Below are 22,691 nucleotides of genomic sequence, written 5' to 3'. Positions count from 1 at the left end.
CCGATTCACAAACGGTGCAAAGTGTATTTTTGCAGTGCACAGTCAGTGCAACGTGTATTTTTACAGTAACAAAATCAGTGTAAAGTCACATTGCACTGCAAAAATACACTTTACACCACTCTGTGAATCAGGGTGTGTGTGTGCACCGGTGCAAAGTCACTTTGCACTGCCAATGAACACCCCGATTCACAAACGGTGTAAAGTGTATTTTTGCAGTGCACAGTCAGTGCAACGTGTATTTTTACAGTAACAAAATCAGTGTAAAGTCACATTGCACTGCAAAAATACACTTTACACCACTCTGTGAATCAGGGTGTGTGTGCACCGGTGCAAAGTCACTTTGCACTGCCAATGAACACCCTGATTCATTGAGCAGTGCAAAGTGTATTTTTGCAGTGCAAAGTCAGTGCAAATTGTATTTTTGCACTGCCAATCAACACCCTGATTCACAGAGCGGTGCAACGTGTATTTTTTCAGTAACAAAATCAGTACATAGTCACTTTGCACAGCAAAAATACACTTTGCACTTCTCTGTGAATCAGGGTGATCATGCACCAGTGCAAAGTCACTTTGCATTGCATGACAAATTCCAAGAATCGGGCACAATATGCTCTCTCTCTACAGTGCATGTTATTTAGTAACACATTTTCCTTTAATTACCACAGAAATGGCGATGCAAATTTTGGCTAGGTGGGCACATGCAAAAGATTGCGCCAGAGCCAGAAAGCAAAAGCAGAGTAAACAGAGTCAATGAACCGTCCAGAAAACATTTTAAGTTAAAACAATATTCCAAGTTCTTAAAACCTCACACCAGCACCAACAACTAACACTGCTCACTGCAATCAAAGCAATAGTCACCTTGTTATGCTTTTCTTACTAAAGTGTCAAACGTGAGGCATATTTTTCTGAAGCTGCATTTGACGTTATTTTAGTCTATTAATTGCCCTGTCAACTCTATTTGTAGAATGAATGTTATGTTATTGCTTGCCAGTCTTCCACAATGTAGGTTTCCATTGCTCGATGCCAATGCAGCTGAGAGACCCGTAGTCCATTGGTTTCTTCTCTACCACAGTTCCCATTGTGTGTAGGGACGTCATTTGACCCATATGCCGGGGTAGCGGAAGTGACATCACATGACCCTTGACCTCTGATGACATCACAGGAAGTCACGTCATTTGACTCCCTCCAGAAGTGACATTACGAGAAGCGATGGAACACGACTGTTTACCCCTTGACAAAACAGGAAGTGGCATCATATAGCATTGTTTCTAAGTACACTATGAAAAATAAGGTTACAATATAACTAACGTGATATACATTTCAAACAAGAATGGATCACCATTTGTATTGGCAGAAAAAAACATGCTATAACTGCAACTTGTGAAAAGCAAACTACATAGTCCGAAATGGATGCTTATTCTACTCTAAATGCTTCTTGGAGGATTTTGTCTGCATTGTGAAATTGAGGTGTTTAAGAAAAGGCTAAATCAGTGACTCTTTTTTAGGGGTAGCAAGGGTGACCACAAGGGTAGCAAGGAAGACCACATCGGTCGCCATTGAATCCCCCCTAAATGATGTGCCCGATTGTGTGTGAGGAAAGTTCTACCAAATTCAAATGAGTGTGTCGGCATATTTTAGAAATACCCTTACAATTACGTTGGGATCTCCGAGTATGGCTCTTCCTGCTGTTTCGATGCAGGCTCTCCTTCAATTTCTCCCTTAATTAAAGATGTGTTCACGTTACAAACGTTAACCAGCTCCCAGGAAACGTATCCTCGTGTGGTCCCGAGTCTTCAAAGCTAGAGAGGGTCCGTGATTAAAATGAACAAACTCCCTGTGATGTGTCCCTCCCGGGGAATCACAGAAGCCACTGGGGTTTATTTCACACTGGCTTTTTTTTTAATTAGCACTTTTATCCGCTGTTCTACTCCAACTGCCAGGAAACGCTCACATCATTACCCCATTCTCTTTTCAGACTCGACATTATCCAATTGAACAGTCTTTTTCTTTGCTTCCAACAAAATGAGTTGCCTTTCTTGCTGAATTCCAGACATGTGTAGCTGAGCCATGTACGCAATATTGACTGCTCAGCTCAGCACACAGGCAGCCTCTGGGCCAGTCAGCTGTCGGCCTGCCTGTTAACCTCGGTTACCTTTGCATCTCATTATGATTACCATCTTTGCTTTGTTGTTAAAACGAATTAATCAGAATAACATCACCACATCTTATTCGTACCTGTAAGTTAGGGTGTTTGCAACCAGGTGAATGCACATATCCACGTGTGCAAAGTGTGCTCTGTGTGTGCAATTGAAGTGCATACAGATATACAACGTAATAGATGGCAGGGGGTGTACCTCCATTAACACCCAGTTTGTATTATGGAACATCGGTCTGTCTGGATATGATACGATAAGTCATGTATAATGCACCTGTACACAAGTGTCTCTAGGCGCGAGGAGGACACCACATGCAACTATTGGGCATCCTAACTCACTAAATAAATAAATAAATACACAAATAAATAAATAAAACATACATAAATAACCCGCCATAGATATTTTTGGGGATATGCATTCCTCACTTCTTGATACCACTTGCAGGCACACATTATACACTTATTTTAGTTTTCCTTTATTTTATCTTCTGATTTTAAGTCAAGGGAAGTGTGTCTAGAGCTGTGCAGCTCTTTTAGGATGCAGGTCCACATGCTTGTGCAATAGTACAATGTGCAAATTGCACCAGGGGATTTATAGATTCTTTTTGGAGCACTGTGCATGTGCAATCTGTGCATGATCCTAGTGCACATTGCCTTTACTATCCGTATGTGTACAAGGCTTTCCCTCTCTCTCCATAAATGCTCTCCTTCTAGAGCCCTCCGCTCGTCCTCTTCCAACTCTCTGTGGGTGAGCCGATTATCAAAACAGGGAGTTGATCTTTATCCTCTGCAGGTGCTTCCCTCTGGAACAACCTCTCCTGCCGCTCTCCATCTTGAGCCTGATCTCCTTAAGTTCCGGAAACTCCTCAGGACCTTCCTCTTCTCTTCCTCTTTCTCTCTCCCTCTCCCTTGCTAACCTCCTCTCTATTCCCTCCTCCTTCTCTTCCCTAACGCTGCTCCATATTTGCTGAATGGTCGCCTGGTGCACCCACAGACCCTCACAGGTCCCAGGCTCCCCCACTAGTCTTTGCACTTGTCCCTGGGCCTCTGCGCTGTGCTCACAACTACTGCACTTCTGCAATTCTTCCATGAGAATGGTAACCTCTCTGCACTTAACCCAGGGCCCTGCTTGACTGTGCGCACTTGTACCCCTGCCCCTCCCTTTCACTTACTGTCTGCACACTTACATTAACTAGAATTCACTAGGCCGAGTTCGCCAAGCTTAGTACGGTGGTTTTTTGTTTCTGTATGTCCTTCTCTCACCCCTCCACCACCTCAATGTTTGTTGTGCACTTGCACTATCTGAAACGTTGCTGGCCTAGTACGGTAGTTTATGAACTGTAGGTTCTTCTCCCTCTCCTCCCCCATTCGCCTTCCTGTTATGCACTTTACTAGTAGTAATGCCATCGTGCCTATTATGCTAGTCATTTTTGTTAGATCATTCGGAAACATCAAGGCCTAAGAATGACTCTGTATTTTCTTGTCCCCTTCCCACCTTGAAGCGCTTTGAAGCACTTCACTCGTGTATAAGCGCTTTACAAATAAACAATTACAAGAGTTTATTTGTCAATGTCTTATTTCATGCACAGTGCCAACCATGTATTTTATACAACAAAGTGGATAAATCCATACATTTGAGAAGTAAGGATATTTGATCATTCAGATAAATATTTTTTTTATTGAGCTACCCCAACATTTTACCAATCGCCCCAAATTCGAGAACCCTGTCATCAAGCAAAAGGAGATTAAAGCACTCAAAATGATTATATATGTAAATGTGTACAGCACCTTCACAAAGTACTTTACTTAAGCAATAGAACCTGAGCGAAGCAAGGGCCTTACCGAAGGCCCCGGGGCATTACCAGAGTCGGTAATGCCCCCGCTGCGAGGGTTCTATTGCTATTAGTATCCCAGCCTGCAAAATGTGCGTGACCGAGGTACTAAAAGCTATTTTTTTCTGTCCCGAAACGCTGCACAGCGTTTTGGGACAGAAAAAAAACCGACAAAGAAAATGGGCGCCGCCATGGAAAGGGAAAACAGAGTCCGAAAGCGGCCTCTCAGCCGCGGGGAGGCTCGGAGCGGGGATGGCCCTGCTTCGAGCCGCCTCATTGGCTGAGGGGTTGCCATGCCCCCCGCCGGGGACAAAGGCAGTGGAATCCCGACGGAGGGATTCCCGGCCGGGTAGGGACCTGGCAAGAGCCAATCAGAATGCTTGTTGCATTCTGATTGTCTCTCGCCGGGGTACTAATAGTAATTAACAGTTCTGGTAATAAATATATCAATGAGTGAAAAGACGATCACCAACATGAGGTTAAATTTACATTCAGGAATTACAAAGAAAATGTGGTTTGAGAGACAAAGAAAAATGGCAAAGGCTGGAGGCTGAACATGAAGAGAAATGGAGAGCATTTCAAAATATAGGATCAAGGAATCGAAATTAAATAGCACACACAGAAGAAAGGAAGGTTCTGATTAATTTCTGTCCATGAAGAACAAGTTAATTAGGTTAAGTAATGTTCTTTCTGGTGAATACAATTTTTTCTCTCGCACATTAGTCACCTCTTAAAATGACATACCGCTGTAGATTGGAGTCTGAGAACATTTGTCATGTACACTGTCACAGGCCCGGTGATACATACCTGTCACCATAAATGGAACCCAGAAATAATCAACAGAAGTGAAGAGGCTCTGAAAAGCCAAACTGCCGAACTGCCGAACTGCTTTTTCAAGTGTGGCACATATGATTCAACTGTGTGAAGCAATATTGTGCCGACAAATCAAGTGCATAGGTGCTGCCTCATGTAATGGACCGCACACAATACAAGACAAGGAGAATGCTGCAATGCAAAGCGAGAGGTGCCAAAATAATGCATCCTGTTATTCATTAACATTTCTCCACAATGACTTGCGTGCATGCGAGACACACACAGTGACTGACACCGAGTTGCCACATAAGAACACAGTATTGAAAGCTAAAGAACACTATTGGCAGCTGCAAACCAGGAAAACATTATTATTATTGAAATTAACTCTAGTCAATATATTCACCTGTAAAACTATAAATCAAACATGTTGGTATGTCTTTAAAATGAAGCACCATATTATATATTATATGACTGTTTCATTTTATTTACATTGTGTACATTCTAATGAGATTCTTTTTCACATTATAATGAACACAGGTGACTTATCAGCACTAATGTGGAGTGATAAGAAGGAACATGACTGTAGACACACAAGGAGACAAGTCAAGCCAGAAAGAAAGAGTGTTAAAGAGCAGCAAGAGTGGGCTAGATGCGGGAATGGCAATGGTGAAGATTCAGAAGATGAATAGCTGAATTACAAATTATCCAAAGAGGAGCAAGAGGTCAGCAGAGAGCCCTACACGAAAAGAAGAAAAGTAATTAAGTTGGGGGAAATATAAAGCAAGAATACAGATTTTATTGGCAATGCAAGTAATAAATGGACAACGTTTATGAATATTAGAAAGTGTAAACAGACAAATACAGAAAGGAAATGTGACTAGCAAAGGAAAGTGAAGAATGAACAATAAGTCTCACATTTATGGAACTACGGAAAGAGAGCCACGAAATAAAGAAAGAAAATTGAGAGGAGCTCAACTATAAAGAGCTGAGGCAGAAACAAAGACAATGGGCCTCATTATGAGTTTGGAGGTAGCCATGCCGTGATTACTGGCATGGCTACCTCCAAACTCGTGTCTGGGTCCGGGTCCCGAAAAAAAGGAATTACCGGGACATTCTGACTTTTGCGGGCCCGGTAATTCCCATTTTAGGGACCTGGACCCGGTATGTCCCCATTCCCATTTGAGCCCCTCTAGGGCTCAATGGGAATGGGTTGGATGCAAACAAGGGACCTGTTAATGATGGGTCAGTTGTTAGCATCCTGGTCTGCTCGCTGGTGCCAGTATGCACTTCTGGCCAGACCAGACGTGCATACCACCACCCACGAGCAAACTCGTAATGCGGAAGCCCAGTATGAACGGTGCCGGTATGTTACCGGCACCGTTCATACCGCGGCTGCCAGGGTTGTAATGAGGCCCAATCTCCATTTTAGAAGAATTAATTTGAAAGGAATGAAAGCATCTGTTGCTCCACCACAGAGATAGAGTCAGAAGTACACAATCCTGTTGATCAGAAAAGAAAAAGAGAGAAGAAAATCTGGGGCTACAAAGAATAGAAATGGTGATGAAAGCCAAAATACAGAATAGTATCAGACAGAGAGATAACCCACAGATTCGTTTTGAGTAGGCCACAACCTTCCTCGCACACACCTTTTACAAACACCCCGTGTCACAATGGGCTAGGAGCCAGGCCTGTGTCTTTCAATAAGACATGTATTAATTTATTATTTAATGGTAAAGGGAAAATATTAAAAATTCATTTTTACAGCAGCAACCAATGCTGTGGCAACACAACTGCAATGCTTCCTACAGAACAATGGGGTCAACATCTTACACAGTTTACATAGATCTTTAAATATAAAACAGGAAAAATGGTTTTAAAGCATGTGATGGCACTAAAGTTAAGCACACTCCCTGCAACACTCACCCCCAAACGTCAGCTAACTTAATTCCCTTTGGATGGAAGTCAGTGGCAAGGAGTAAGTATAAAGAGAAAATAATCAGATTTGAAATACAGCCCACCACCAGAAGTTGGGAGGCCAGGAAAGAAAAGGAAAATGTGATTTAGGAGCAAAACGGCAGAATCAGATTTTGCTTATTACTCGCACAGCAACTCACAACTGCGGTGGGACAGCTAGAAAGGAAGTTTGTGTTGCTACACTTAAGGAGATAGGAAAGCTTATAGACTACTAATCAGCACACCAGGGCAACATGGAAACAAGGTAGGGAAATCGATTTTAAGGAGGAAAGCAAATGCAAAAGAAAAAGACACATGGCAAAAAGGAAATGCTTTTTACACAGGATTTGTGATGACAGGCAGCTAAGGAAAGGGCTTAGCTGTCAAAATCGGAAATCGGTGACACGGACAGAGGCAGATAACAGATAGTATTCTAACAGAAAGGAATTGTTATCAATTGGACTAGAGTTTGGGTTTATCAATGAGGCAGATTCAATTTAGGAACTCATAGAAATGCACACAATACATGGACACATTTGGTTTTCAGTGACAAGGGCCAATTTTGTTGATTATATTTTAAAGACTATAGTTATTAAAGAATGACACTGGACATAAGGGGATTAATTTCAAATTTTAACCAGCTCACACCGTGGATTTCCTTATAGGGGAATTCATTGATTTACTTCAAAATTATACTAAGGACTTATACAGACAACTAAAAAATGTATCAAAGGAATACACTAACATGCACAGGCTAATACAGATTCTTCTATGGAAAGGTGAATGAATTATACTGACAATTTGGAACTTTCAATGGGGTTTTCTATGGGATTTATTTTACAAAAGAAAGGGGTATACAATTTGGGACAGGGGTTGTTTGCTACTTACAAAGTAAGCCTTTGTTTGGGATTCTGGAAAGTCAGCGGGATCTCAGGATGCTCTGGACATCTAGGCAAGGGGTCTGGTCTCTGCACTCTCCTGGATGGTATTCTGGACAGCCAGGCTGGAACTCAGGACTCTCTGGAGAGCTAGGCAAGGGTCTGGTCTCTGCACTCTCTTCGATGAGATCAGCTAGGCAAGGGTCTGGTCTCTACACTCTCTTGGATGGTATCAGCTGCATCCATCCTCCATGGGTGCTTGTGTGTGTGTGTCAGATTATTTTTTTTGTCCATTACAGTCCCTCCTTATATAGCCCCAAACAACATAATTTATTTTACAATATGGGGGAATTAGCCCTACCCTGGGATAGGACAGCCTACCATTCTTTCCTCTGCTCCCTGGCATGATTGGTTCAAGGAGGGAGAGCATAATTGGTCTGTTTGGTATTTATGACAGTTCTTTGTTCTCTTGACCAACATTTTAGCAAAACTGAGTTATGCATCATAACAGCAATTTTTTACTAGCCACCACCATAAGAATTGCATAGGTGGTTTAAGTGGGTCACATGGAATTAGACAGTCCGATCACCAACTCTGTGCGAGGTAGCATAGCCCTTTGGTGCATTTCTGCCTTTTTCATGAAATGCATAACAGTTATAATTTTGCAAATGATTAAGTATATGCATAATGTACATCTCCAACTTTTCACCGAGTGTCAGATTTGTCCCATTTTTAAATCAGCCAGAAACAAGTCTTGACCGGCCATTTCAGTTCACAAAGTCCTAGACACATGCACTTACTCTCTTAACATCCGCCTGGAAATTGCATGGGGAAATAGCAAAAAATGAACTTATTCTGATTCTGACTGCTGGGGAAAAATGCCTGAAATGCATAACTCCTTTCAATGTCAATCTGGATGATCTGTCACATATGGGGGGTGGTGCTTCATTCCCCACAGCAAACTGTCTCCCCCTGTCTCAGCTTCAGATGGTACCTCTGCTTAATTTTTATTTAGCTCATCAATCAGCAGCAAACGTGTCTGGGGTGCCAGCTTTTCCACTGATTGAGGTGCGCCCATTTTTCTTCTGCCTGTTCTCCTTTGGGGATGCAGATCTTATAGGAGACAGGTGAAATTTTGTCTACAATTTCAAAGGCGCCGCACCAGAAGGGGAGGAATTTCCGCTTCTTTGTATGATTCCTCTAAAAATTGTACAAGTAGACCCTGTCTCCTACTTGATTTTCTTTTTTAGTAGTCTTTAAATCGTAATGTGTTTTCATCCCCTCTGCCGATTTCTCCAGATTCCGCTCAGTGTACCCAAAAGCATGCTGAATGTGTTTTCTCAGATTCGCAATATATTCATGTGTTGTGGACATGTTAATCAGTGTCTGCTCTTGTGTTATGTAGAGCAGATGCTGGGAAAGCACCATTTTTCATCCAGTCATCAGCAAAAATGGAGACATTTTGGTTGTAGAAGATGGTGTAGACCTGATGCCCATCAGGGCAAGCGATAATCGGGTGTCCCAACTAGGCCCAGCATCCGCCAACACTTTTAAATAATACTCACAATTGTTTTATTGTGCCTCTCAACTCCCCCACTAGAAGCTGGGTGGTAGGCAATATGGAGTTTTCTCTTTACCCCAAGTATCTCCCACATCTTTGTCATCACCTTGCTGGTGAAGTGACTTCCTCAGTCTGACTCAATCCTTTGGGGAAGGCTGAAATGTGAGAAGATTTGGATGATCATCAGGGCAGCTGTTGTTTCTACCTTGCAATTTGGGGCCTGGAGACATTCCACCCATTTGGTCAACAAGCATGTTACTGTTAACATGTACTTGTTTCCTCTAGAGGAGCGAATCACGGGCCCGATGTAATAAACTTGTAAATCTGACCAAGGCATTGTCATCTCTCTTTTCTGGAGGGGAGCTCAGTGTGTGAGTGAACTTGGCTGAAATTATGCGCACACAAGACACCCCTTCAAATATTGGTCGAGGTCCTGCCTCATGTGTGGCCAGTATGCAAACTCTCGCAAGATTTCCAAAGTAGTATGAAACCGGCGATGACCGGCTGTGGCTGCGTTATGGCCGTGACTTAGCATCAGGCTTCAGAATGAGGTAGGTACCACCCATTGGTCAAATCCAGAGATGGATCTCGTTACCAACAAACTGTCTTGGATTTGGAACATTTTGGGAAACTTCATCAACACCCGGAGATCCTCTTTCCCGACGTAATCGGTTTCGGTCAGAGGAAAATTCAAAGGGTATTCAATGTGTTGATAAAATTTCCCAATAATCGGATCCCCTTTTTGTGCTGTGATCAAATCAGCATCTGGGGTCTCCTTACTTCACTGGGCAGCTGAGAGTAAATTTAGGGCAAGTATTTGGGACTTGGCTCTAGTTTTGGCCAACTGATCATCTAGGACATTTCCGGTTTTGTCTGGTCCCTCTATTCTGGAATGACCCTTGATCCTTTTCCAGTAGATTGTCATCCCATTTGAAGTGACCAGATCATCAATGGTCTGTATTAGTTTGCCATGCTTGAGTGGTTTATTGTTTGCTCGCAGAATGCCTCTGGTTATCCAATTAATCAGGTGCTCCACAAACCCATTCCAGACATAATCTGAATCAGTGATTATGACCAGTTTGTGGAGTTGATGTTGCACGGCAGTGCGGATGGCCTGGTGAACTGCCATCAACTCTGCCACCTGACTACTGCAGGGACAGATCTTGCACCCACCGGAGGGCTCTGAGGTAGGAGCACCCGTGCAGATAAACTATGGGCATCCCCTTGCACGTGCCTTCTTCACAGAGCTTGTGCAGGGAATTCAGGTACACCTCCATGTTGTCTTGTAGTTTGAGACTTTTGTCCTTGAGACAGTTTTCTTGGGCACTGTTAAAATGGATTTCTGAACTCTGTCCTGGAGGGGCAGAGGTTCAGAAGGCCAGCCTAGTTTCTTGGAACAGGGTAACCTCTGGACAAGCCAGACCAATCAAGGTAGCGATCGCGGCGGTCAAGACTAGGTCTCAAGAGGGGTGAGGGTGACTGAAAGCCCGCAATGAGCACACAAAGCAAGGACGCTTACAAATTACTCCAAGCAGGTGTTATATTAAAAATATAGACACATTTATTACAAGGCCTTTGTAACATTAACCATAGTAAAGAATCACGATAAAACTCAAGTAAACCAACACATCACAATCAAATACAATATATATACAATTACCGAAGGGTCTAAAGAGTTCGAAGCACGAAATATGCAGACCACCTAGATGGGGAGGAAAACAGGCAGTGCAAGTAATCGTTAGAACCAGTTCGCCTTCAGAGGCCACCTAACTAGAAGGAAGTCCGAGCCCTACGAAGAGTGGAGCCTTGTGCTCAAAAGTACCTGCACACGCTGGTGCCAACGGGCCAAGGGGAGTCTCTTCAAGGAAGTCAGGCAGTTCAGAGTGGTGAACAAAGGACGGCGAACAGATCTCCGCTACTCAAGGGCGGCCTCCACTTGCCGGCAGAAGCAGAGCGCGAGTGTGAAAAAGGTGTGCTGTTTAACACAGTGAGGAAAAGCTGTGGGCTACTGCAGGAGGGCGACCAGTTCCTAGCGTTGCTACTCACTGGTCCCCGATCCAGGCAGACCCAGGCTTCTCCGCGTCAGTTACAGTGCTGGCAGGTTTAGATACGAGCAGGGGACGTCTCAGCGTCATGTAGATTCCGCGGCAGCAGAAGTTAATGTTGAGGATGTCCCAAATGCAGGGAACTCACACAGATTGTTACCACAGCAGGGCAACAAAGCGACTGTGTGTATTTCAGCCCAATGTACACTTCTCACTTCAGACCTGGGAATGCCAAGTGTACGAATCGTGTGAGAGTGTCAAGGACTCGGAATACAGCAGCAACCTGACGGCGGTGACAGAGCAAGACTCCTGGGTTAGCTGGTCAGTCCACTGGATGGCCCAGAGACACTTCCGAAGACTTACGTACAGGAGATGATGAAGATGCCGAGAATAGTTGTTCCCACTATTCCAAAGGGTCGAAGTACCAGTACAGGCATTCTCGTTCGATCAGAGGCAGAATGGCTTCACAGGGCAACAGCAGTGCAGAGGAGCAGTCCTTCAGCGGGTCACCAGCGATTCCTCGGTTCAGCCTCTTAGTTGCAGGATACTTGGCTCCTGTATCCTTCGTTTATGAGAACTCAGAAGATCGACATGGTAGTGGTGTTTCCAGCCTCCTCTTATCCAGAGATCTGCTCACAAAACACTCACACCATACTTGGACCACGGTGGTCCCAGGCATTCAAGACACACTAGGCTCTCTCGCACCCAGGATGTGTATTGGGACCAGACATCCCAGCCCACATCCTGGAGGCACACAGAAGGCATGCAGAAGCCCGCGAAAGCATCTGTGTTTCGCGGGAAAGTACATGCCCAAATAAGGATCGCCCTGGGTTGGCTCGACCTGGGGAAGGTGAAGGGGCAATTTGGAAGCCAGGCCACCCATTTTGGCCAAACGCGAGGAGCGCGGTTAACAGGGCAAAAGGGAGTTCAAAAACACAAAGAAACGATCTCTGCCACCAGTCCCGTCCGTGACATACTTGCACAGTTCGTTATAAATCCATCGAGAGTTTCTAGGGCCTGTAGAATGACTAGAGACCCAAGAGCGCGGTAATGTAAGTTACGGTGCACTCTTGTGCCATGTTGCGTGAAAGCTGCAACATGAGAAAAGAACTACGGAAAACAACGTTTCCCGGTACTGACTGTCTTAAGGGCATGTCGTAAGAATGGGCGAAAGCCCAGAGGAGTGCGGCGGAAGGCTGCGCTTCTCTGGCAAAGTCTAGATCAGGGTGAAAAAAACAGCTAAAAGTTTAGGGGTTGCCAAATGGAAGGAAAATTACCTACAATTAAGAAATCTTTCCTAACAGGCACAATCATGCAAGTTAACATAACCTTGCGCCAGGGGACTCTTCTTGTTTTGGCCATCTCTGACCTCCACAGGAAAGCCTTGCATGGACAGAATCCAGGAAGTAATTCTGGAATTACTCACATTCCCAGCCCAGATTGTATCACTTTGGAGGTATTGCAAAGGATGGTGAGGAGTTTCGACAATGATGTGCTCTCCCTGGATGAAACAGCGGTCATTTTTCAATGCCCACACTGTTGCCAGGATTGCCTTCTCACAATCGTTGAATTTTTCCTCCACAGAGGATAAAGTCTTACTGGCATAGGAGATGACTTTATTGACATTGTCATGCTTTTGGTATAATACTTCTGTTAAGCACATATTCGAGAACCCCGTCTCCAAGAAGAACTCCTTCAGTTGTTTCACTGCCTCGGTTTGTTCTGGACCCCATTCCAACTTGACCCTGGCCTTTAAAAAATGGACCAGCGGTCTTGTGACCTCTGTGTATTCCTCAATGAACTTTCTACTGTAATTAGTCAGTCCAAGAAAGCTCCTTATTTCACGCAGAGTTGTGGGGTCTTTCAATTTTAATAATGCTTCCACTTTTTTCACCTCGGGACACAGAACCTCAGGGGTGATTTCATGTCCTAAGAGGTTTCCACAAGTCCTACACCACTGCGCCTTCTGGCAGGACAGTATCACTCTGACAACCTTCAACTGGGTCAGAATATAGCGGAATTCTGCTATGTGTTCCTCTACAGTTTAGCTTTTAATTAGGACATCATCCACATAGGCCAGGTTACCCCTTTCACCCAAGTCGGCATGGCCTTCTGCAGAAAGATGGTGAATTAATTGCCGGAGATTATATATCCAAAGGGAGTTTGGTTCCATGTTTACTGCTGCCCCCCGAAGGTGAATGCCAGATTGTACTGGTCTTCCCTCCTTATGGGTACTGTCCAGTATCCATTGGTCAGGTCATGGTCGCGGTATACACCTTTGTCCCCTGGATCAGGGCCAGTCTCTGTTCGATGTAGGGAAGAGGCCATTGGGACATGTGGACCCGTTTGTTCAGCTCCCTAAGGTCTGCACACAGTCTCCATTGGCCATTAGGTTTTAGAATCCCCGGTACCGGATTGTTAAAGGTACTGTGGACTTGACAAATTATCACACGGGACTCTAGGTTCTTGATTATTTCTGTAAGGGACACCATAGACGCGAGAGCCAATCGATATTGATTCACGAATACGGGAGTCATCCCAGAGTCTGTGGGAATTGAGGTAGAATGTATCTCGGTGCGACCACAGTTGTACGAGTCCACAGTAAAGATTTCTTGAAAATCCAAAAACACCTGTTGCAGCTTTTGCTTTTGCTCATTGGTCTCACAGGCATCAGCGAGCTTGACCCATTACTCAACCATCTGTCTGAAGCCTGGAAAGACCTTAGGTTTTGCAATCTCAGCGGTATCCTCCACCTGCGTGGAGAGGTCAGTGGTTATGGTGTTGTCCTGGACAGGAGGTTTCATGTAGGAGAGACAGTCATTGTGGACCTGGAATATCACCTCATCCTTCCTGATGTCACAGGTCACATCTTCCCTCCCCTAAGGGCAGAAAGAGTACACCAAGAAATTCCCCCCTTGCCGAGTGAAGATCTTTTCTGGCGGTGTGTCATCATCACAGTCATAGCAGTCATTGGGGATTGGTCCTTTGATTTCATTTACTAAGTTCATGGAGAAATGTTGGTCATCAACCGCCATTCCAATAAAGGTGTCTGTGCCCAGAGTGATACTCCTAGGGTCGTTGTTATCCACCCCTATTGGAATGGTGTCATGTTCTAAGTCAACTAATGGTGTCAGGTTCAAACCCAAACCCTGCTGTTTGAGATGGTTATTTCAATGTACATAAGCGTCCGGGTTTTGGAGTTTCTATCCTCTTTTAATGTTTACGGAAAGTGGGAATTGTCAGGTCCGTCCTGGGATGGTGACCTCCTCTCCAATTTGAATTTCAACTGCAGATGGTAACAATTGAGCTGACCGAAATGCTTTTTCAGGATTGTCAAATCCATGGGGTTGCCCCCCAGTCAGGACCAGGCTTTGCAATTAATGAGGTCCAAATTAATTGCAAACCGATTGAGAATGTCACTGCCTAAGTAGAATGCAGAGGGGACATCTCACACTACCCAACAATTATGCTCTATGCTTTTATCGTCAATGGACATTTTTAGCATGCCCCTGCTAAGCATGAGATGTTTGTAATTGGGGGTTTCCAGACCCATTTCCCACTTATCAATCAATTTAAATGTGGGAATGGTCTGATCTTTTGGGAGTTTCCTGAATAACACTTAGCTGATGAAGCTTTTACCATTATTCAGGCACACTCTAGCAAGAATAGGCTCCCCCCTCATTTACCTGAATGGGGGGGAACAGCTGTTGACCCTTTCTCTGAATATCGTCCAACCTTTGGGCTGGCTTTTCCTCACTTTTTAGCATGGGACCGGAAGGAAGGTTGATTTTCAGAAATGGAGAACGGTTCCCATCACCAGTTTGTTATCTTACAGCTATTACAGTGATGTTGGGGACTTGATCGTTCCTGAAAGGGAACTCAATTTTGTCAGACCGCTGCTTAACCATGTGGCATGTGCATCATTTAGACTGATATAGTGTGTCCTTTACTTTAATTTTATTGGGCAGTTATCTTGCGTCCAGAGGACCTTGTTCACACAGTCTATTTGTGGAGACAACCTCTGAAGAAGGTAATTCCCTAAGAGACAGGCGGTCCACTCTGGAGTTACGACTATAAGCTGGTGTTTCACCTTGTGACGCCCAATTTTGATCTCCAGATCTGCAGTCCCCTCGACAGGAATGTCATTCCTGTCAATGTTCTGCAGTTGTCCAGTAAGAGGTGTGAAGGGAATTTGGTAACTCTACCCCCTTCCTGAATTAAGTTGCTCAAATGCCTTTTTGGATAGTAGTGTGGCTTGGGATCCGGTGTCCACCAGCGCTGAAATGGCACACTGCCCTTGCACCCAGACGGGGGCACAACACCTACCTTCTTTCTCCTCCAGGGGGCAAAGGAAATTGACATTTTGGGCTAGCTGGGCCGTTAATTTCTTTATTTTGGACTCCAACACTGGGGATTCTTTGACAGTTTTCTGTGTCGGAGTTCGGGAATCTGTAAATAAAATGTGGCATCCTGAGATTGGTGGTGTTTTGGAATCCCCTTTTCCTTTGATTTTGTGCTGTCCCCCTTGTCTGAAAGGCAGTCACTTGAACCGGTTGGTGGGGAGGATCCCTCAGTTCTTTCTAAGATCCCTGGATGACATTTCTGAGCTTCAGTGATAGGCGGTTCTAGGTCAGTCCCCATACCTACCCAGTCTTTTGGGACCCATTTTTTATTTTCGAGGAATCCCTTCATCCTTGAAAGAGAAGACTTTCTTCCCAGAATCCTCCAAGTATTCTTCCCCTTTAAACTGGAGGACACACACTTCCTCCAAAGGTGTTTTCTTTGTCTCTTTGTTTCCCCTACTTGCCCTCTGTTCCCTAGGTTGCAGCTTTTCGGGTGTAGGATATTTGGGTTCAGGTTCAGAGATTTCTAGTGGCTTTTTCACAGGTGAGGAAGGAAGCTTCCTCTAAGGCTTTTCATCCCCCTTCCTCCCGATCCTTCTCCTCTGACACCTGCTGGTTGTGAGGGTTCTCTCCCCGCCATTGTTTTGGGGTGCCAGACCCTGGTTTTGAGCTGTTCTGAGCAGCCATGTTCATCTGAGGGTTCTGCTGCGCCCTCACCATGCAACTCAGGTCTTGGGTCAAGTTCTGGACCTGGCGCTCCAGTTGTGACACCCTCTCTGGCTGATATGGGGGTCTGGAGTCAACTCTTTGCTGCTCTCGGGAAGGGTAACTGTCCCTTCTCCTCAAGTAGCCTTGATATGGAAGGTTTCCCTGGTAACCCTCCATTATTGGCCTTCCTTGTCCTTGATTTGGTGGTCTAGACTCCTGAAAGCGGGGAGAGAAGGTAGGGTTGTTCTGAACATTGTGGTTTTGCGGGTACCCAGGGAACAAACTTAAACTAGAGGGTGGAAGATTACCACTCTCCTGAGGAATGTTTGGAGGGAAGTTGGGAGGAAGATTTCCTGTGGCCGTACTTACCTGGTTGGAACCACCTCACTGGGCCGGGGGAGTCCACACATACCCCAAGATGGGTCTATTCCCCTTGTACCTGGGGCTGATGTAGTTGGCAGAGTCAGGTGACACATTTTCGGGCTACCCTGCCTGGCTACCACCTGTTTGAGACTGGACAGAGGGTCTTCTCTGCCTCTGGTTTGACTGGTTAGTGGGAGGTGTATTTTTAGGTCGAAAATGGGGGTAACTTTCACCTCTGCCAGCTTGGAAGCAGCAGGGGTGTTGCTTTGTTTGGGGGTTTTGGGAGTATTCTTATTTTCTACAGGCTATTGGACGTCATAGATCCAGGTAGCTTGCTCTATTACCCAGTCCAGAGTCCTTTCTTCGTGGAAATCCCTAACCAACAGTGTCATTATGTATTTAGGAAGTGCATGGAAATAGGCCATGTAGAACTCCTACTATTCGTGCACACCCACCTAGTGGTTAGTGCAAATGCCCGCTTTAATTCCTGAACAAGTTCTCTCGGGGCCGGATCCTCTCCGCACTGCAGGTTGTAGGCCACCTTGCGAGCCTCCTTGTAGACCACCTTAAATGGTTTTGATCCTCCAGCCCATCAAATAATCTGGAGTATTCTGGGTAGAATGTCCATTTGGCAAAGTTCATAAAGCCAAATGATGTCATCATCTGGTCATATAGCTCCAGGTGCTCCCAGACTGAGTACTTGGAATTTTTATGGTACAAGGCATTGAAACGTCTGATGGCTTATATCTGTTTAATGGGGGCTTTTACCAAAGTTCTCTCTTGTTTGGCAGTCTTCTCTCTCTGCTGCAAATGGACTCAGGTGCAGACTCAGAGCTGCTGCTATTTGAGGTCCCATCCCTATTTTCTAGGCACTCGCTGATTCTTGGAGACTGAGAGTCTCTCCCAGAATGATGGGGCCTAGTCTCTTCTCCCCTGTTGCATTGTGAGGTCTCTGGGTCACTTACCTCGGACTCCCTCTTTCGCACAGGGGTATAGACATCTGACTAATCCCTTCTTCCGGGGTTGGTGAAGGACTCCCCTCACATCCCTGATTGGGTGGAGGTTTTCAGAATACTCTTTTGGGGCCTAAACTCAGACTCCTTTTTATGCGCAAAGTGGACCAGGTGGTTCCTTTACAGCTACCAGTGTGACTCCCTGATTTTCTCTTCATAGGAGTCTTCCTGGTCAGATCCATCAGCCAAAATATTGCATGCCATCAATCTCTGATGTGTGCTGGCCTGCCGGCTCAATCATGCTGGTCCTACTGGAGTCCAGCTGCCTCATGGTTTCTGGTTCTTGTTAACCTTTGGACATGAGGTAAGCATTGCCTTGCGCATACAGGGTGGTAAATTGGCTTGAGGCCCTTGGTAACGAGGGCATCACACTGTGATCAGGGGTTGCCCGCCACTCTCTAACTGTTCAGGGTTCCTCAAGTACTTATTTAACCTAGCACACTCTTTTTCTAACCTCTCAAATTTCTGTTTCTCAACCCCTATTTCTTGATAGTATGCAAAGGCCTGAACCTTGTGCTCTGCTATCAGGGCTTGACTGGCCTCTAGGACCTTCCCGTGTGCTACTATTTGGCTCTGGAGTCCCCTGTTCTCATCACCAAGGGCCTCATTTTCTTTCTTAGCCCCTTGTATTGTCTGGTAGTACTCAGACCATCTCTGCTGCAGGAGATTCATCTCCACACTCTGAGCATTTTCTTTCAGTATTGTCTGCTCCAGATAATGTACTATTTACCTTATGTACCCCATTCACTTTTCATTCTCTACTTTTACGTCAGTCAGTTCCTGAAGGCCTGACTCACTTCTCTCCAGGTCTGTCTTTAATGTGCACACTTCTGGGCATAGGGCATCTTTCTCCTGATAAAGGGTGCCAATCAGCAACTTTCCCTACTTCACATGAGACTCAAGGCCTCATTACACGGACGGCAGTTGCCGCAGGTATTTTACTGAGTCCGCCATGGTGAATGGCGGAATTAGTGCCCTATTCCAAGGTGCGTGGGGGCGGTAATTCCCCATTCACCATGGCACTTCCCCATTTCCATTTTTGCCCCCATAGGGCTCAATGGGAATGGGGAAGGTGGTAATTACGGTACCGCAAATTGCGGTACCGTAATTACCTCCAAGGTCCCTTTGCGGGTCCCTTCCTTAACGGCTGGTAATACCAGCCATTAAGGTAGGGTCCCACAAAGGGACCTTGTAGTAAGGCGGTAAGGGTTTACCGGCACTGGTACCCTTACCGGTAGGGTTAAACCCTTACCGCCATCCGTGTAATGAGGCTATCTATCTCATTACGATTGATGGGTGGTGCAAATTAACACTGTGATATGAGTGTGCATTCCTGTGTGATTGCATACATGCCCTAAATTACGCTGATTAAAAAGCACAGATTGTGGTGGTGAAATGCATTGACTAATAGCTTTCACTTTTGTTGCATGTTTTTCTTTAGGTATAATAATACCGCACTTATCTACGCATGCCACCTGGTGCAAGACATATCCATCACATTCAATCATTTTGAATGCAATGTAACATCACTTGACCAAAATAAAACAAAAATGCAAATTAAGACTACATCAATAAATGTCACTATCCAGTGTGTTTTATGTTACCTGACCCACGACTTGACTATTTCCCTGTAATGTTATTTTGGTAGTAAGTGACCACCATGGGGAAATAATTTTCACCACCTATAGTGTTGTATTTTATTTTATGTCATTGTGGTAACGTGCTAAATGTAGCAGGCGCCTTCAAAGTGTATAACCATGGAGGAAATGCAGACAGAGGGTAACACTTTGGTTTGGGAATCCCGGCACCACCCCTCTTGCTTGAATTAGGTAATGTTATGTTATGTTATGTTAACAGTACTTATATAGCGCACCGTCACCAACGGAATTGGTCCCCAGGCGCTCTGGAGAATCTTTAAATGAGAAGGTGGGATGGGTTAGTAAGGTGAAGAGGGCGTAGGATAGTCGGAGGAGTGGTGTACTGTTGGCAGCTTCAACTCGGTAGACACTCGGTGCTGAGCTTTGGTGCGAGTATTGGATCGGTGTCAGTACACGTGTGCTGTTGGTGCAGCTTATGTGTTGTTGCGGTGTGGTGAGGTGCGTGCAGCTGGCTGTGCGAGAGATGGTTGTGTGAGTTTTTTTAAGTATGCATAGAGTTAGAGTTTATATTGGTTAGTGGGTTATGTGACATTTAACATGCAAGCATTCACAGTTCTGTCTAAGTGTGGCACTTGCTGCCCTACACAAATCAGTCTGAGTGTGGCACTCACCAACCCTAACAGTACCATCCAGATACCACACAGGCCAATGGTCATAATTCTATCAAAATGCGGGACATGCCAACATTCTCAATTCCTTTTAAGTGTAGTGCTTGGCAATCTTCATAATTCTGTGCAGGTGTGGCACTCGCTAACATTCACAATCCTGTATAGATACGGCGCAGGCCAATGTTCTCATCTTTAAGTGTGGCACATACTAACATTCACAATCCTTTCTAGATAAGGCGCAGGCTAATGTTGTCAACTTTATGTGTGGCACATGCTAACATTCACAATCCCGTCCAGATATGGCGCAGGCCAATGTTCTCAACTTTAAGTGTGGCACATACTAACATTCACAATCCTGTCTAGATAAGGCTCAGACTAATGTTCTCACCTTTAAGTGTGGCACATGCTAACATTCACAATCCCTTCTAGATACAGCGCAAGCTAATGCTCTCAACTTTAAGTGTGGCGCATGCTAACATTCACAATCGTGTCTAGATACTGCGCCCGCCAAAGTTGGGAATTATGTCTGAGTGTGGTACATGCTAATATTCGCAATCATTTCTAGATACGGCGCAGGCCACAGTTGGGAATTATGTCTGAATGTGGTACATGCTAATATTCACAATCCTGTCTAGATACGGCCCAGGCCAAAGTTGGGAATTATGTCTGAGTGTGGTACATGCTAATATTCACAATCCTGTCTAGATACGGTGCAGGCCAAAGTTGGGAATTATGTCTGAGTGTGGTACATGCTAGTATTCACAATCCTGTCTAGATACAGTGCAGGCCAGAGTTGGGAATTATGTCTGAGTGTGGTGAATGCTAATATTCACAATCCTGTCTAGATACGGCACAGGCTAATGTTCTCAACTTTATGCAGAGGGATGAAATTGGTTAGTTTGCATAGCTGTCCTTGCAAGTATGGGATTCCATCTAGGTGAGGTACATGCTGACATTCACATTTCTGTCTAGATGCGGCACAAGCCAAAGTTAAGAATCCTGAGTGTGGCACATGCTAACAATCACATCTTTATCTAGATGCGACGCAAGCTAAAGTTCAGTTCCCTACAGGTGTGGTACTAGCTAAAGTTGGCAATTAATTTAATATGCATCACAAGGCAACATTTACAATCCATTTACAGTGGTCACAAGTCTTCCTAAGTATGTATTGTCTAAGTCTATGGCAGTCTAGGCAATTGAAGGTAAGGTAGAGTGACAGGGGCTTTCTGGCGTAGAGTAATTGCTCTACACCTTACCCATGCCACACTCACAGTTTTGTTGGTGTCTGCTGGCTTCCTTGGCTTCCCCTGCTGACACCTGCAGACACATATTGTAGTCGACAATGTAGAAGCCGCCCTTTGCCTCGGGCCCTTAGCCGCAGGAGCTGCTGGGCAGAGGGCTGCCCAGGTCAATACCAGTATAAGGAGGGGTTAGCCAATGGGAGTCAAGGGGGGGGCGCGGGAGGCGGTGTTAGAGGGGAAAGTTGGGAAGGAGCCTTGCGGACATCACGGGCCACACTTGGTGAAAATATCGACAAATTTGAAATGCATGGGCAGCCTGGGCGCAGTGCTTACCTAAGGGACATGGTGGAAATGGCTCAGGAAGCGCAGCGGCAGAGGGAGTAGGCCCTCCAGCCAAACATATGGAAATGGCCAATGGGAGTAGGGGGGTGGGCGCGGGAGGCGGTGCTAGACGATTCCACACGCAAAGTGGAAGTGCCTTTGTTCAGGAATTGGCTCAGCTGAAACTTGAAAGCTCAATTGTACTTTTGTAAACATTTTGACTTTTAGAATGCAAAGTAACTTGTTTCTGCTGAGTTAAGGGTCTTTGGGAATATGGTATTCGAATTTTGGTGAATTACACACTCAGGGCCTGATTTACAAAATGTTGTTTCAATGGCACAGTCCCATTGGAAAACACTTTGTAAATCAGGCGAGTTGAATTTATTAAGTTCCACTGACGGGATTTGTATGTTGTATTTTAGAAGCAAACCACTAAACAAACTTTATTTGTTAATTTGTCCTCTCTACCTTGACCTGAGAAAACTATACTAGAAGCCTAGTCCATGTTATTAGAGGGGTGGAGAAAGCTATGTTGATCTGTGGGAGAACATCAGATGAGGTAACAATGTTTGCAGTGGGTAAGCATGGGTGAGACGGTCAAATTGAATTTATTTGGCCAAATGATAATATTTCATTATTTTGTACTCCATTGGCATCTCAGGCATCATTAGCTGATTGTGATCTGGCAAAGCATATAGTGTCTTGGATCGTATTGTTTTTAAACACTGTGAGGAACCAGGAATGTTTGTTTTTATTATGTATGTGTGTCTTATCTATGATGTACTGTCGATATGATTATTAAGTGAACTGGACTCTTTATAATTGCAGAATTTTTCCTTCTGACTATTTCTTTTCAGGTGAAACAATGCGAATTGCCTCCTCTGAGTTCGCAGATGACCCCTGCTCGTCCGTGAAGCGTGGTACCATGGTGCGGGCCGCCCGAGCACTGCTCTCTGCTGTAACCCGACTTCTTATCTTGGCTGATATGGCAGATGTTATGAGGCTGTTGTCCCATCTGAAAATTGTAAGTCATTTTATTCTCAATCATGCAATATGTCTATAAATTTGGGTGGGCTCTGTACTTTTGAAAGTTGAGTAAGGCACCTTTAACCGTGTAATGGGACAACACAATTAACAGATTCATGCATCCAATGGTTTGAAATCACTTAATCGGAAAATTGTAAGTTTGCTACTGCCCT

General features: G+C 44.9%; 1 protein-coding gene across 2 annotated transcripts in view; it reads left to right on the top strand.

The window, feature by feature from the left end:
* The window catches only part of LOC138516807 (catenin alpha-2), a 3,575,147-nt gene that overhangs the window by 871,012 nt on the left and 2,681,444 nt on the right, over positions 1–22,691 (top strand). For both annotated transcript variants that reach the window (XM_069632215.1, XM_069632216.1), the window contains exon 4: positions 22,350–22,516. In XM_069632215.1, coding sequence (XP_069488316.1) covers positions 22,350–22,516 — 167 coding nt within the window. The remainder of the gene's footprint in view (positions 1–22,349; positions 22,517–22,691) is intronic.

Source organism: Ambystoma mexicanum, chromosome 6q (genome assembly GCF_040938575.1).
Source record: "Ambystoma mexicanum isolate Mex_15411 chromosome 6q, UKY_AmexF1_1, whole genome shotgun sequence".
NCBI lineage: Eukaryota > Metazoa > Chordata > Amphibia > Caudata > Ambystomatidae > Ambystoma > Ambystoma mexicanum.
The sequence above is the reverse complement of the archived record's forward strand: the minus strand, read 5'-3'. Positions and strand labels throughout refer to the sequence as shown.